The sequence below is a fragment of the Bos javanicus genome, chromosome 14 (assembly GCF_032452875.1).
Source record: "Bos javanicus breed banteng chromosome 14, ARS-OSU_banteng_1.0, whole genome shotgun sequence".
Taxonomy (NCBI): domain Eukaryota; kingdom Metazoa; phylum Chordata; class Mammalia; order Artiodactyla; family Bovidae; genus Bos; species Bos javanicus.
The window spans coordinates 30,303,107-30,319,545 of NC_083881.1; the positions used below are offsets into that span (position 1 = coordinate 30,303,107).

The window sequence follows — 16,439 nt, forward strand, 5'->3', positions numbered from 1 at the left end:
CAGATGTGATACATGAGATAAATTAAGGAGGGGAAAAAAGGGAAGATGACACAAACGGGGCACTGGAGAACACGTGGGCTAATGAGGAGGAGGAGGAATTAGTGAAATGGGGGGGAAAAAAGCCACCCCAGAAGCAGGTGAAGAATAAGGATGACTCAATGTTGTAGAAATTGAGCAAGGAATTCTGAGCATGAGGAGAACAGTCAAGCCAGAAAAGACAGTAAGAAAAGATGAGTAAAGGTGCCCATTGGACTCTTTTTAAAATAGATTATTTACTGAAAAAATTTTGGCCACTCCATGTAGCATGTGGCATTTTAGCTACTGGACCAGGGATTGAACTTACATCCCCCCTGCACTGGCAATTTTAAGATGAATCCTGATGATTCTTAACGGAATCTTAACCACTATACCGCCAGGGAAGTCCCTGGACTCTTAATAGTACATTTTTAATATTATGAACTAAAGTACAAGGTATCAAGGAGTGCGTGGATGAAGGGAAAAAATCTGGCAAAGAGAGGGAGCGAGAAAGAAAACTATATACACACACACACACATCAAATTCATTTACCCTCTGGACTTGAGTAATACATTAAAGATTTAAGAACAGAGACTAGGAGAAGACACATGGCCTTCTCACCAGCCAAGTGAGAACAAACACATCCAGTGACAGGACTCGAGATCAGGTATTTTTCGTGGTCTCGTCTTTTTTCATGTTACCGTGGACATCTGTTTAATACTCAGCAACTCTGCAAATCTAAGACTTTTCATGAAGAATCATCAGGATGCATCTTAAAATTGTGTACTGGTAACCGAGTCTCAGTTATAAAGCTAGAGATTTCTTAATTACCCATAACTCTTAAGATGCCCCTCTTTTTCATATCACATTAATTTTGATTTCTAGATTCAACTTCAAAGTTACAGACATTTATGCTGCAACAGTGATGAAAAGCTTCCTAATGAAAGATATCTCAGTCCTGAATAACAATAGATAACAAAATTAACTTATACTAGTGCAAACTTGATTTTTTGATTTGTGGTGCTAGAGAAGACTCTTGGGAGTCCTTTGGACAGAAAGGACATCAAACCAGTCAATCCTAAAGGAAATCAATCCTGAATTAATATTTACTGGAAGGACTGATGCTGAACCTGAGGCTCCAATACTCTGGCCACCTTATGCAAAGAGCCGACTCACTGGAAAAGACCCTGATGCTGGGAAAGACTGAAGGCAGGAGAAGTGGGTGGGCGACAGAGGATGAGAGGGTTGGATAGCGTCACTGACTCAATGCATATGAATTTGAGAAACTCCAGGAGACAGTGAAGGACAGGGAAGCCTGCCATGCTGCAGTTCATAGGGTCGCAGAGTTGGACACAACTTAGCCACTGGATAACAAAATGCAAAATAAAGAATTCTTACCTAGCATACGAATGTACAGTGCAGTCTGATCCGAGCTGTCATAGGAGATAGCTCCACGCCTCTAGAAGAAAAAACACACATATTTTAATGCAGACAATTTAGTATGTGATATCGAGTTCAACATATATGTATTTGTTATTTTCTGTGATGTACTGTGCAAGAGAAGTTGGGATACACAAAATTAAATATGGCATTTGCCAGTCCTGCTGACACCTTTGTCTCAGACTTCCAGCGTCCAGAACGTCTCAATAAATTCTGACCTTGCCTCCCCACTCTTGAGTTTCTGTTGTTTAAGCCACCCCTCAGTGGCATATGTTAGAGTAGTCCAAGCAGACTAACAAATGTAGGTAAACCAGGGTAGGTAGTTTCAATCCTCTGTGTTCAGGCCAAAAGTGGAGGAAGAGTTTCATTTTTCAAGGTATATATTTTCTTTTTGGTATGTTCCCAATTTTGGCCCACTGTTTACAGTGTCTATTGCATATCTATTCATTGGATTTCATTCTCATGTTAGTAAGACATGAAAGCCACTCAGTCGTGTCTGACTTTTTGCAATCCCATGGACTATACAGTCCGTGGAATTTTCCAGGCCAGGATACTGGAGTGGGTAGCTTTTCCCTTCTCCAGGGGATCTTCCCAACCTAGGGATGGAAACCAGGTCTCCTGCATTGCAGGTGGATTCTTTTCCAGCTGAGCCAAAAGCGAAGCCCAAGAATACTGGAGTGGGTAGCCTATCCCTTCTCTAGCAGATCTTCCCAATCCAGGAATCAAACTGGGGTCTGCCGCATTGCAGGTGGATTCTTTACCAACTGAGCTATCAGGGAAGCCCATTAGTAAGATATACTCACAAGTAATATGTTTCAAAAATCTCTCAGTGAAGTATTCGCTTATCTTAATGCTTATTTTGTGTAAGTGTATATCTTACTTGCATTTGTTGGGTACCGAATACATGTTCCTGGAATGCGAAGTCAAGTGAGCCTTAGGAAGCATCACTACGAACAAAGCTTAGAGGTGACGGAATTCCAGTTGAGCTATTTCAAATCCTAAAAGATGATGCCGTGAAAGTGCTGCACTCAATATGCCAGCACATTTGGAAAACTCAGCAGTGGCCACAGGACTGGAAAAGGTCAATTTTCATTCCAATCTCAAAGAAAGGCAATGCCAAAGAATGCTCAAACTACCACACAATTGCACTCATCTCACACACTAGTAGAGTAATGCTCAAAATTCTCCAAGCCAGGCTTCAACAGTACGTGAACCATGAACTTCCAGATGTTCCAGCTGGTTTTAGAAAAGGCAGAGGAACCAGAGATCAAATTGCCAACATCCACTGGATCATCGAAAAAGCAAGAGAGTTCCAGAAAAACATCTACTTCTGCTTTACTGACTATGCCAATGCCTTTGACTGTGTGGACCACAACAAACTCTGGAAAATTCTGAAAGAGATGGGAATACCAGAACACCTGACCTGCCTCTTGAGAAATTTGTACGCAGGTCAGAAAGCAACAGTTAGAACTGGACATGGAACAACAGACTGGTCCCAAATAGGGAAAGGAGTATATCAAGGCTGTATACTGTCACCCTGCTTATTTAACTTATATGCAGAGTACATCATGAGAAACGCTGGGCTGGGTGAAGCACAAGCTGGAATCAAGACTGCCGGGAGAAAGATCAATAACCTCAGATATGCAGATGACACCACCCTTACGGCAGAAAGAGAAGAACTAAAGAGCCTCTTGATGAAACTGAAAGAGGAAAGTGAAAAAGCTGGCTTAAAACTCAACATTCAGAAAACTAAGATAATGACATCTGGTCCCATCACTTCTCGGCAAATAGATGGGGAGATAGTGGAAACAGTGGCTGACTTTATTTTGGGGGGCTCCAAAATCACTGCAGATGGTGACTGCAGCCATGAAATTAAAAGACGCTTGCTCCTTGGAAGGAAGTTATGACCAACCTAGACAGCATACTAAAAAGCAGAGACATTACTTTGCCAACAAAGGTCTGTCTAGTCAAAGCTATGGTTTTTCCAGTAGTCATGTATGGGTTTGAGAGTTGGACTATAAGGAAAGGTGAGCACTAAAGAATTGATGCTTTTGAACTGTGGTGTTGGAGAAGACTCTTGAGGGTCCCTTGGACTGCAAGGAGATCCAAACAGTCCATCCTAAAGGAAATCAGTCCTGAATATTCACTGGAAGGATTGATGCTGAAGCTTAAACTCCAATACTCTGGCCACCAGATGCAAAGAACTGACTAATTTCAAAAGACCCTGATGCTGGGAAAGATTGAAGGCGGGAGGAGAAGGGAACAACAGAGGATGAGATGGCTGGATGGCATCACTGACTCAATGGACGTGAGTTTGGGTGGACTCCAGGAGTTGGCAGTGGATAGGGAGGCCTGGTGAGCTGCAGTCCATGGGGTGGCAAAGAGTCAGTCATGACTGAGTGACTGAACTGAACTGAAATACATGTTCAACTTTATTTTCCATTCAAAAAAATACGGCATTTGCTCTTGAAATCTATAGCTGTGACACAGACAAACACAATGTGATTAAGCATTACCATCAAAGTGGATAGGCAGATGGAAATTTAATGTCAAGAGATCATACAAGCCCAGCTGAGGACAGAGCTTCTGCAGAGGTAGCCAGAACTGACAGAGAGACATGGTTCAATGACCTCACTATTCTCTTCAACTAAACACGAATGAATAAGAAAATGAGAATCATCAGACATGTGAACCAACCCTTTAGCTAGAAATCAATGAAACAATATGAAAAACCAAATGGCCCAGAAGCTAGCAAGACATAAGAGAATTTAAAAAGTTAATGAGTGTACTCAAAGAAATGTGAGAAGACGCTGCATCTATTACACCAAAAAAATGGAGTGCCATTTAAAGAGCACAGATTTAAAAATACATTTTGAGCTTAAAAATAAACCGATATAAAAAGCAACATTATTCCTAACAGCCCCTGAGTGGAAACAATCCAAATATCCACCAACTGATGAACGTATAAACAAACTGTGGTACAGCCATACAATATATCATTCGGTGTTACTCAGCTGAAGAAATGACTGAAGTTCTGATGCATGCTACATCACAGATGAACCTTGAAAACAATGTCGAGTGAAAGGAGCTCGTCATGAGGGACCGCAGAGCCTATGGCTGCATTTATGTGAAATATCCCAAATAGGCAAATCCACAGAATTAGAAATAGACTGGTGGCTGCCAAGAGTTGGGAGCGGTGATGGGAAATGGAAGTGAATGCTAATGGGTACAGAGCTTCAATCTGCAATGATGAGAACGTTCTCAAAGTAACCATGCTATGCTACACTAAGTCACTTCAGTCGTGTCCGACTCTGTGCGACCCCATAGACGGCAGCCCACCAGGCTCCCCCACCCCTGGGATTCTCCAGGCAAGAATACTGGAGTGGGCTGCCATTTCCTTCTCCAATGCATGAAAGTGAAAACTGAAAGTGAAGTCGCTCAGTCGTGTCCAACTCCTAGCGACCCCATGGACTGCAGCCTACCAGGCTCCTCCGTCCATGGGATTTTCCAGGCAAGAGTACTGGAGTGGGGTGCCAACCATGGTAATGACTAAACAACTCTGTGAAAACACTGAAAATCATGGAAATGGGAATTGTATACTTTAAATGGGTGAATTGGATGGTATGTGAATTATACATCAATAAAGTTATTATAAAAACAGCCAGTATTGCAAATATTTTAAATATAATTACAAAAAGAAAAAAAAAAAAAACCTTTGTAAGTGCTGAAACACCCTCAGCAAGTTCTGCCAACTCCACTTCCACGCCGTCTCCCTTCCTCAAGCTCCTTGTTCTGTCTCAGACAACAGCATTTCTCACCTGGGCTCCTTGATGGGCAGCTGCCTGGCTTTCCTGCTACATCCCTCGACCTTCAGACCCTTCACACACAAGAAGCAAGAGTGAACTTGCTCCCAGCTACTGCTCAAAGTCCTCTAATGGCCCCCGAATACTTGGAATGGAGTCCACAGATCAAGCTCTCCATGACCTGCCAAGCCCTCAGTTCTACCACAACTCTCTCTTTACCAGAGAGACCCAGCCACCCTGGCCTGCCTGCATCCCCCCAAGCACACCAAACACACAGCTGTGCTACGTGCTGTTCTGTACAGGACCACGGCAGCACCATTTCCTTCCTCTCTCTCAGGTTCCAGATGAAACGTCATCTCTTCAGAGAGCCATCCCCAACCCCATCTACCAAACCTAAGGTCACCTGAGAGAACCTCACTACTCCTGAAGGTAGAGGTCCTCCTAACCTTCACCCGCCGTGCAGCTCTTGGCCGACCTATTCTCGTTTACTTGTTCCAAAACAAAAGCGCCACAAGAGCTGGAACCCTGTCTGACTTACTCACCGCTGTCTCCTTGGCCTCTAAAACTACTATTATTTAGTAGAGGCTAAATAAATACCTGGTAAATCGATGACTGAGTGCATTTATTGTAAATAAGTTAGTGAATAATTTTTTACAGATTAAGTTGATGAATAAATTTGATGAGCAAATTGATGAATAACAACTGAGATGAACACAAATTAAACATCTAGAAGATAAAAGTAACCAAGCCTCCTCCTAGAATCTAATGTCTGCGGGGGCAGGGACTTGTATCCCCGGATATAGAATAAACCCCAACATTTAGAATAGTGCCTAGCACACTGAAAGAAATCAATAATATTAGCTGAATAAACAGGCAAGCAAATTCTTAATAGAGAATCTAGAATCAAATCCAATAATATCCAGTAATTTTATTTATGCTAAAGGATTTAAAAATCTGTGGGGAAAATATTAATTATATAATTTGCTATTTGGAAAAACATAAAGCTGTATTATTTCCTATCTACTCCAAAATAAATTACAGATGGAACAAAAATGTTAATGTAAAAAAAAAAGCATGAAAGTATTAAAGGAAAACATGACTGTATTTTAAAAAATTTGAAATAACAAGGACCTATAATGAATCACTTTGCTGTACATCTGAAATAAACACTGTAAATAACTACACGTCAATAAAATTTTTTTTAATTTAAATAATGACATTAAAAAATCTTAAATAGGGAAGACCTAGTTGTTCTATAAAGTCCAGAAGTCATGAAAAATAAATCAATTTGGCCACAAAAAGTTAAATTATGCATGGCAAAACATATCATAAATAGGCAAAAGACAAACCCCACATCACGAAAATTAAGTTGAAGAGTTATGACAAAGGGCTAATTTTTCCCTGCTAATCTAAAAATAAAAGGGAAAAAAAAAAGGCCCACAAATCAGTTAGCAAATAATGAATAACAGTGTATAAAAACAGGTAGGACATAAATATACTACTCAAGGAAGAGAAATAATAAACACAAGAAAAGATGCTTGACTTCAATAATGAAAGAAATACATGTTAAGGAAATGAGATGGTATTTTTACATATTAGATTAATGATATTCTGTCCTCACTAAACTGGCATGAAATTTACAGCTCTTTAACATATACCTAAAAATCTCAAGGAAAAATAACCATGCTTTTTACTATTATTATAAAGAAATTTTATTGCATTTAAAACCCTCATGGATTTAGCATGCAAAGTATTTGTCACTCAGCAGTGTCCGACTTCTTGCGACCCCATAGACACACCGGGCTCCTCTGTCCACGGGATTCTCCAGGCAAGAATAGTGGAGTGGGATTGTCGTCCCTACTCCAGGAGATGTTCTCAACTCAGGTATCGAACCCAGCTCTCCTGCATTGCAGGCAGATTCTTTATCATCTGATCCAAGGAAACAGCTCCCCAAATCATTGTTTTTATCCCCTTAATGCATGCGTACTCAGTTGCTTCAGCTGTGTCCGCCTTTTCTCTACCCCATGGACTGTAGCCTGCCAGGTTCCGCTGTCCACAGAATTCTCCAGGCAATACTGGCATGGGTTGCCATGCCCTTCTCCGGGGGATGTTCCCAACCCAGGGATCAAACCAGCGTCTCTTATGACTCCTGCATTGGCAGGTGGGTTCTTTACCACTAGCGCCACTGGGAAGCCCTACTATTTAAGAGAAAAACATCAATTAAAGTCATGTATGATTTAATGAAGATGTAAACAAACAAGCAAAAACCTCCAACAGTTCATGAAATATAAAAGGAACACAAGTTATAAGCAAAAATAAAATTTTAATTTTCGACACTGGCTGCCTCCAAGGAGGCTGAAGGACACAAAGGTAGGAGGAGAAACTACCAATGAATATCTTTTGAATTTTGTAGCCTGTGGGCTTCTCAGGTGACTCAGTGGTAAAGAATTCACCTGCCAATGCAGGAGATCCGGGTTTGATCCCTGGTTGGGAAGACCTCCGACCTCCTGGAGAAGGAAATGGCAACCCAACTCGTGTTCTTGCCTGGGAAATCCCCTGGACAAAGGAGCCTGGCAGGCTACAGTTCATGGGGTCTCAAAGAGATATGACTGAGCATGTTTGCACATAATTATTATATATTCACAGAATAAATCAAATAAAAAATACAGTAAGAATCTACTACAAAGAAACCCACAAAGAAGTGGAAGATCTCAAATTCTAAGGGACTAAATCATACAGAACACATCCCTGGCAGCATCACGCTTAATAAAGTTAAAGTGTCTTCCACCAACAGAAGACCCTAAGCCTCCTGCAGTGTCTCATCATAAACTACTTATTCGGGAGCAAACAGTCACTGTAGTCACTTGGTATTAAAAGGTACAACTCACAGCTGCTGTTCACATCCCCACCCCAAGATATTTAGCTTATCAGATTTCAAGCCTCCCCTTAATACCACCATAAGAGAGGAAAATCTAGTAGTACGAAGAGCACATAGGTGGAAATAAGTATTCCTACCGGCCAAATCAGATTCATGAAACCACAGGTATGATTGTGTAACAGCCTGTCATGGTCAGTACCTATCAACCCACTTGTATCCAATAAAACTTGAGTAAACAGCTTGTTAAAACAAATTGTAACCTGTTATCTCTAACAGTCCTCTTCAGGAAACCCAGTTGCCTTTTTTTTTTTTTTTTTAAGTGTAGGGAGGGGTATTTACTAAAAGAGCCACTAATTAGAGAGGTAAAATCTCATCACTCTAAGGACTTTGAAAGACTAATACCAGCTGTTAAAACAGTGTAAGCAAAAAACTGACTTGTTTAGTGGCTAAGCCGTGTCCAACTCTTTTGTGTCCCCATGGACTGTAGGCCACCAGGCTCCTCTGTCTAGGGGATTTCCCAGGCAAGCATACTGGAGTGGGTTGCTATTTCCTTCTTCAGAAAAACTGGGTAATGAACATAATCTAGATTATAACTATGACATACTAAACTTATTTTAAGGTATTCACTTTAGACTTATTTATAGAGGCACCAGTTTAGATATTAAAACGGTAGAGTCTTAGTTAATCATTTCTAAAACTTGGCAAAAAGGGTAGAACTTAATTTTAAATATATTCTAACAAATTACTTAAGGATGTCCAAAGTATTCATTTAATTTGATTTATTACTAATTTAAGTAAGTCTGGTCTGTAAATACTTAAAATTCAACCCTAAACCACAAGACATAACTCTTATGAAATAAATCTAAATGAGACAAAAGGAAATTTTTTTAAGAATGGACTTAAAAATGTGAACCATCAATGAATACATTCTGACTGACAATTTACTCATTTACTTGCCTCACAAATGAAGCTTAAAATGAATATCAAATTTGTTTCACTAAGCAATCCAGGAACTCCTTTTGGAAAAATGCACTATAAATTACTAATTATAAAAATGTGATTTCCATGTTAAGTGTTATTTTAAAAAATAATTATAGGAACCTCCCTGGCCATCCAGTGGTTAAGACTCCCAGCTTTCACTGCAGGGCGCATGGCTTTGATCTCTGGGGGGCGGGGGGGTGGGGGGGAACTAAGATCCCACCCCACATGCCACGCAACACGGTCAAAATAAATAAATAAAAATTAATAATTAAAAAAGACCTACATTTACTGAAGGCCCAATTAAAAAAAATAATTATGTGTGCTTTATACACCCAGACTGCTGCTCAGGCTTAACATATACCTTTTTAAAAGATCATCATTTTACAAGCCATATAGTTGTAAAATTCTATTTTTAATAAAGATAGTAAAACAAATTGAACCAAAATCCCAAGTTACGCTGTCAGTCATAAAACACTGTGAGCTATCATCCACATTCCCACTCACCTCACCAGCGAATGGAAATAACTGAGACGCTCCTACTCGTGACTCTTCTAATTTAGCCATCCTGGGAACAGCTTGTAAAGCAAACTAGTATAGGTCAAAACACGGGCGCGGCTGAGCTAATCAGAAACTGACAGCAGCAGCACAAACAAGTTAAACAGTAAGGTTCCAAAGAATCTACAGCCACAAAAGCTGGAGTTCTGAGTGCCCGACTAAGACACTTGCCTTGAATCAGGGTGAACTGCTCTTCCATAAAAGATCTGACTTAGAAGGTAGATGATAAAAGGCGTAAAAGTTGTTCCCAATATTAGTTAAGGTGTAACTTTTAAAGACAGACATGTTGTGTTGTGTGCTTTTTTTTTGGCGGGGGGTGGGGAGGAGGGGAATGCTTCGAGCCTTGTGGGGCTTTAGTTCCCTGACCAGGGATTGAACCCAGGGCCCCAGCAGTGACAGTGAGAAGTCCTAACCACTGAACTTCCAGCGAATTCCCAAGGACAATGTGTTTTAAAGGGACTTTCCAGGTGGCTCAGTGGTAGAGAATTGGCCTGACAATGCAGGAGACGTGTGTTCGATCCCTGAGTTGGGAAGATCCCCTGGAGAAAGGAATGGCAACCCACCCCAGTATTCTTGCCTGGAGAATCCCATGGACAGAAGAGCCTGGCGGGCTACAGTTCATGAGGTTGCAAAGAGTTGGACACAACTGAGGGGCTGAGCACAAGCACGAAAGATATTTTAAGTGCTATGGTTTTTATCTTGTTCAACTTTGCCACTCAAGTAACCTATTGTGCAAAAGCGTGTGTATTTCCCTTTCATGGTAAAGTAATGATACATTAACTCTTTGCTGCGCTCCTACTCTGTGCCAGTAAACGCTCCAGGTGCCTTCAGACAAAATCTCTCTTTACTGAACAAGACCTCTAGAGGTAGGTTTTATACGCTCCATCATTAGACGCTCTGTCACAGGGCCTAAACACAGTAGCACTGAATACATTTCTGGGTCACATTACAAAAAATGGTAACACAGTACAAAAGATGAAGAAGCCCAAAGTTCTGAAAGCTTTCTCTGATGCAGTAAAGTGAGCTTTTTCAGAGTGTTTTCATCTTACATCTGGATGGGAAGAGCCGACTCATTAGAAAAGACCCTGATGATGGGAAAGACTGAGGAAAGGAGAATTGGGTGACAGACGATGAGACGAGATGGTTGGATGGCATCACTGACTCAATGGACATGAATCTGAGCAAACTCTGGGGGCTGGTGAAGGACAGGGAAGCCTGGCGTGCTGAGTTCCATGGGGTTGCAAAGAGTTGGACACAACTTATCGACCAAACAATAGCAATTTATCTTACATAAGCCAGAAAAGCGTTCCTATCTGAGTGCCTATCCAAGACTTGCATCCATCCATTGAACACTAGCCTCCAGTTCTTCTTCGCTATATACTTTTAAAAGTCACACGTTGAAAATAACAGCAGTCTGTTGCTTAAAAACTTTAAAAAATTTTTTTGATTTTTGATTGTTATAACAAAGTAAAAAGTGTCTAAAAAAATCTACAATTCAACTAATCCATTAACTTGACCTTCATTCAGTAACTTGGCAAGCTAATCCTCTAAAAACAATGAGTAAATTGGTGTCTGTGTGACAAAATTAATTTACAAAAGACAAAGATTAAAAAAAATCAAGCCTATTGTTTTTCTTTAAGAGATTTCTTCAATCATGTTCAGTAAGAAAATACGACTGCTTCAAGAAAGACACAACTATGCCTAAAACAGTATGCTTAAACGTGAAAACACTACCTTATCCGGGATCAAAACCTCGCTTGAAAAAGATGTTTAACTTTACAGAAGTTTTTGTGTTGCTTACTAGCAAATGGTATTGGTCTTAAACATTTTTAAGTTTATGTTCACACTTTTCAGTTTTCTTAATAAAGGAAGAAAAAAAGCTGCATGGTGGGTTAAAGATATAATCATTTTTACACAAGTACAGACAAAAGAATTTTACATAGTACAATCTTAAGTATTTCCTACTTTACACTCTCAATCAGATACCAAATGAATAGCAGTCTATCAAGCATTTCTTAAGCCTGGTCTTTGGAATCCAAATTAAAGATCAACAGATACATAATACAATAATCTTACTTTTTTCACTATAATTAAGGCATATATTTCAGTAGCAACAAGACCTTAAGTGAGAACGGGCTAGAAAGTGGTATTTAGTTTTTTTAAAAAGTTTACAATTGCTTAGAAATCCCCAGTAATTATACTTCGTATTTATAAGTTACATAAATTTGGTAACTCCAGAAGAGAATGTTTAAAATATGTACACCAAAAGCCCAAACTGTTCAATAATTTCATAACCTTAGAAGCTGAACTTAAGCATAAAACCTCGATTTTTAATGGCAGTGAAGACCTCAGTCTGTTTGTCAGCCCAGTGGCACTCTAGTTTTTGGATAACTTCATCTTGATCACCCTGGCACAGTAAATAGACATGACATTAACTAGTTTAAAAAAAAAAAAAAAAAGACAGACTTCTTTAAAGGCATGATCCTGAGCAAAGTTACTTCGATACCAAGAAATGATCTGTAAAAAGCCCTTCAGGAGGAATAGGTGGGAGAAAAATGAAAATGACAGATAGTAACATGGTAATAACATGACAATGACAGCTGACAGGTAAAACCGCAGAGCTCTTGTAAGCAGAAACAAAAACTGGAGCAAAAGGAGAAGGAACTCCACTAACCAGTCCATTCCTACCAATGTATAAACGAGAGATTCATGTCACCATCCTAAAAATAAAGATGGCCTACCTTAGAGGCGACCCACTTGATGAGAACCAAGGCCAGACACCAGATCAGTGTAATTCCCATTGGGTCTAGCAAAAGTCCTGCTGCATAACCTCCCTCCGCGCCCAGCGAGCAAAGAGCAAGGGAGACTCGTCAGACCTGACAATAACCAGCTGTCCCGAAGCAGAAGCGAGGGGAATGCCCGCCCTGAACCTCACACAGCTGCCTTCAAACAAGGGTCACGTGACTCTGAGAACGCGCTGCCAGCCGGCCTTCCTACCGGCGCGTGGTTACTGCCAGCGCCCAGGGCTGGGTGGGAGAGTCAGTGACCGGGGAAGAGGAGGGGAAAAACCTTCGTGACAGCCGATCTAACAGTCCCACACAATGTAGGCAAACGAGGTCTCTGGCGGCCCCAAGCTCGTCCACAGCCGACCTAACAGTCCCACACAATATAGGCAAACGAGGTCTCTGGCTGGCTCCAAGCTCGTCCACAACCTTAACATCGGCACTTCTTTCAAATAACTTTCCCCCCAAATGTCTGGCAGCACTAAAAAAGTGCTCATTTCTTCCATAAAGACCAGCTCCACAGGTAGAATTGTCCTGGCGTTTAAAAACATTAACGCATTTTATTCTACATTTTCAACTTTTAGTATTGAACGTGTCCAACTTTTTCTTTCCTTTGGAGCTAGGATTACTTTATGAACGTTAGGGGTTTTGATAGACAATGTTGTGCTATATAAACATTATAATTCACGCATTCTGGATTTATTGACAAAGGCCAGCCTATCTAGGTGTTTTCAAGCAACTATAAATACATTACTTCCAAGCCCTAGCTGTGACCCAGCGTCTATGATAATACCCGTGCTCCACGTCTCACTCTTCCCTCAGCTGTGAGTTGGGGGCTCAGTGACAGCAAAGTGGGCCTCTGTCCATCTCTGTGATCTCTCACAGCAGCCAGCATGACAGGAAAAGCCTTTCATGAAACTTTCATGCAAGTAGTTCTTAAGCAGCAATCAGGGACCAGGCCCTTGGTGAGATGCAGGGGTATTCAAGTGGAAACAGACACTGGCTCCTGCCCTCCTGAGGCTTTCAGTTTAATCAGAATCTACACGAATCAAAGACTGTAAATAAGCACAACGCTGCAACTGAAACAAGTGCAGTGGGGCTGAGGCGGGAATTGCCAACGATGCTTGGGTCTGACCTGGTTAGGAAGTGAGGAGCTTCTTCCCAGGGGCCCTGAAATATCCCCGAGCTGAACTGAAGGGGCAAGAACGCGAAGAGGACGGGAAGATGATCTGTGTGGACGTGACAATGCATGACAAAACCAAGCAGAAGATTCGGGAAGAAGAGTAGATGAGGCTGGAAAGCAGGTCATGCGATGGCCAGAGGGGAGATTCTTTTGTCTTCATCCTAAAAGCTAATCCCAACCTGCTGGACACTTCGGAGGTTTTGGTCAAGTGCAACTCGGTGGGATAAGGCTAGGTGGGCACTCAGGAGACCACAGCAGAGGGGATCACAGCTCTGGCTGGGGCCAGGGAAGGGGAGAGAGGTAGACAGGCTGGGAAACACTCAAGACAGGACTGCTTCAGGGACCACAGCTCACAGTGAGACAGAGTCATCTGCCTGGTGATGGGACCCACATGATGGTTCTAAAATACCTGAAAATAGCCCCAGTAGTTCAAATACCAGTGCTGTTTTCATTATCCAATCCTCAATACAAAGAGGGCATTAAAAAAAAAAAAAAAGTTAATTCTCAACCTGTTAAAACAAGGCATAAATTCAAATTACAGGTCCAAATCAAAATTTTTCTAAATTTAAGCTATACATGAAACACGGCCATGTATTTCTCACTACACCTTATATATATCTCTTCTTTCTTCTGAACAAGCTGTGATGCTAATCCTTGCACACACGGAGACAACTTTTTTAGTCTGTCATGAAACTAGGTGCGACATGAGACTGTCAGGGTCTCAGGTTACTCTTTGGGCAGTAAGGTTCCAGCCAGCAAATTCAAAGGATGCCCAGGACAAGGACAGAGCAGCTGAGTGGAGTCAGCCCTGTTCCCAGGAGAACTGCTGGTAGTCATAATTCATTACCTGCTGGACTGGCCTGGGCAGCATACACCGAATGAGCCTGCTACCTCCATGCTCAGCCCGGAAACACTTCTTATCCTCACATTGCCCTGCCAATCAGCTGCTCAAAAAGCTGAGTTCTAAGAAGCAAACACGATACTGCTATTTTTGACGCAGTACTTAAACATTTTGATGTATGTCTTATAGGTCAACAGTGAGGTCACCAATCTGCACTTGCGTCTTGTGTACAAGGGAAGGATGGAACAATGGAAGATGAAGATCAGAACTGAGACACAGAGGAGAGAAAAAGACAGGCAGTTCTAAAACTTCTCTCATTGAAAGGAACGTCCGTTAAGATTATTGTACCATCTCCAAACTTACTGGGTCTGGAGTCAAGAGCCTGGGTTTGCTTCCCAGCTGTGCTGGCAAGAGTTGAGTGAACCTGGGTAAGTCATCACCTCACTTGCCTCCCTTCACAGGAGTTAAGGGACATCTGTGCAAGACCTTGCTCAGAGCAGGCTTTCAGAAACACTTCAGTTCAGTCGCTCAGTCGTGTCCAACTCTTTGTGACCCCATGAATCGCCGTATGCCAGGCCTCCCTGTCCATCACCAACTCCCAGAGTTCACTCAGACTCACGTCCATCGAGTCAGTGATGCCATCCAACCATCTCATCCTCTGTCATCCCCTTCTCCTCCTGCCCCCAATCCCTCCCAGCATCAGAGTCTTTTCCAATGAGTCAACTCTTCCCATGAGGTGGCCAAAGGACTGGAGTTTCAGCTTTAGCATCATTCCTTCCAAAGAAATCCCAGGGCTAATCTCCTTCAGAATGGACTGGTTGGATCTCCTTGCAGTCCAAGGGACTTGCAAGAGTCTTCTCCAACACCACAGTTCAAAAGCATCAATTCTTCGGCGCTCAGCCTTCTTCACAGTCCAACTCTCACATCCATACATGACCACTGGAAAAACCATAGCCTTGACCAGACGGATTTTTGTTGGCAAAGTAATGTCTCTGCTTTTCAATATGCTATCTAGGTTGGTCATAACTTTCCTTCCAAGAAGTAAGCGTCTTTTAATTTCATGGCTGCAATCACCATCTGCAGTGATTTTGGAGCCCAGAAAAATAAAGTCTGACACTGTTTCCACTGTTTCCCCACCTATTTCCCATGAAGTGTCAAGTCCAAATTAAATCAGTAAGGCCTAACCATGGTAATGACCTGACCTCTCCAGCTACACCCCAATTCTGGGCTTAAAGGAAACCACACGGTCCAGGAGGGAACACGTGTGGTGCCCGCCCAGCACTCAGGGACACTTTGCTGAGTCCTGGGAGGGCCAGGGTAATTTTTCACACCAGTCAACAGGCTGGCTCCCTACAATGGTTCCCCAGCATCCCCTTCATCAATTTCCACTACATATCTGACGCTGAAATACAGAGATAATCAAGACACAATCCTCCAAGGCCAGGAAATTTCCTATTTGAATAGAAATAGCAGGGACTTCCCTGGTGGTCCAGTGGTTAAGGTTCTGTGCCTCCTGTGTAGGGGGTGCAGGTTCGATCACCGGTCAGGAAACTAGCATCCCACATGTCTTGCCACATGGTCAAAAAAAATTTCAATAGAAATAGCTACTGTGTTTATGCCTAAAATCATAGCTCCTTCATTGCTGATGACACATGTACATCATTCAAATCTCACAAAAACCTCAGGCAATACAGTTTTTTCTTAGTATACTTACCTTTCTTTAATGGCATGAATCTAATGGCTTTAAAATTTTTTCTTATTTTGAGATATGAAATACTTACTACTAATGTATCTTGACAAATTATAAAGCTTCTCTTAATAAAGAAATTTCAATAAGATGAAATAGAAACAAAAGCTGTTATCAAATTATATTCATACTCATCTATGATATATTACTTATTAGAAAATTATCTTAAAAATTAATCTCTCCAAATATAATGTATTATCCCCTAAATAAAT

The 16,439-nt window shown here is 41.5% G+C and overlaps 1 protein-coding gene across 7 annotated transcripts in view; it reads right to left on the bottom strand.

The window, feature by feature from the left end:
• Nucleotides 1–16,439, bottom strand: part of PDE7A (phosphodiesterase 7A) — a 113,026-nt gene that overhangs the window by 51,041 nt on the left and 45,546 nt on the right. For 6 of the 7 annotated variants that reach the window (XR_009740831.1, XR_009740832.1, XR_009740830.1 and 3 more), the window contains exon 2: nucleotides 1,415–1,475. Coding sequence is in view for 3 of the 7 variants with exons in the window: in XM_061438875.1 (XP_061294859.1) it covers nucleotides 1,415–1,475 (61 nt within the window). In the remaining 4 variants the exon portion in view is untranslated. Of the gene's footprint in view, nucleotides 1–1,414; nucleotides 1,476–12,414; nucleotides 12,593–16,439 lie in introns of those variants that run through there. The other variant, XM_061438876.1, reaches the window with a different exon arrangement.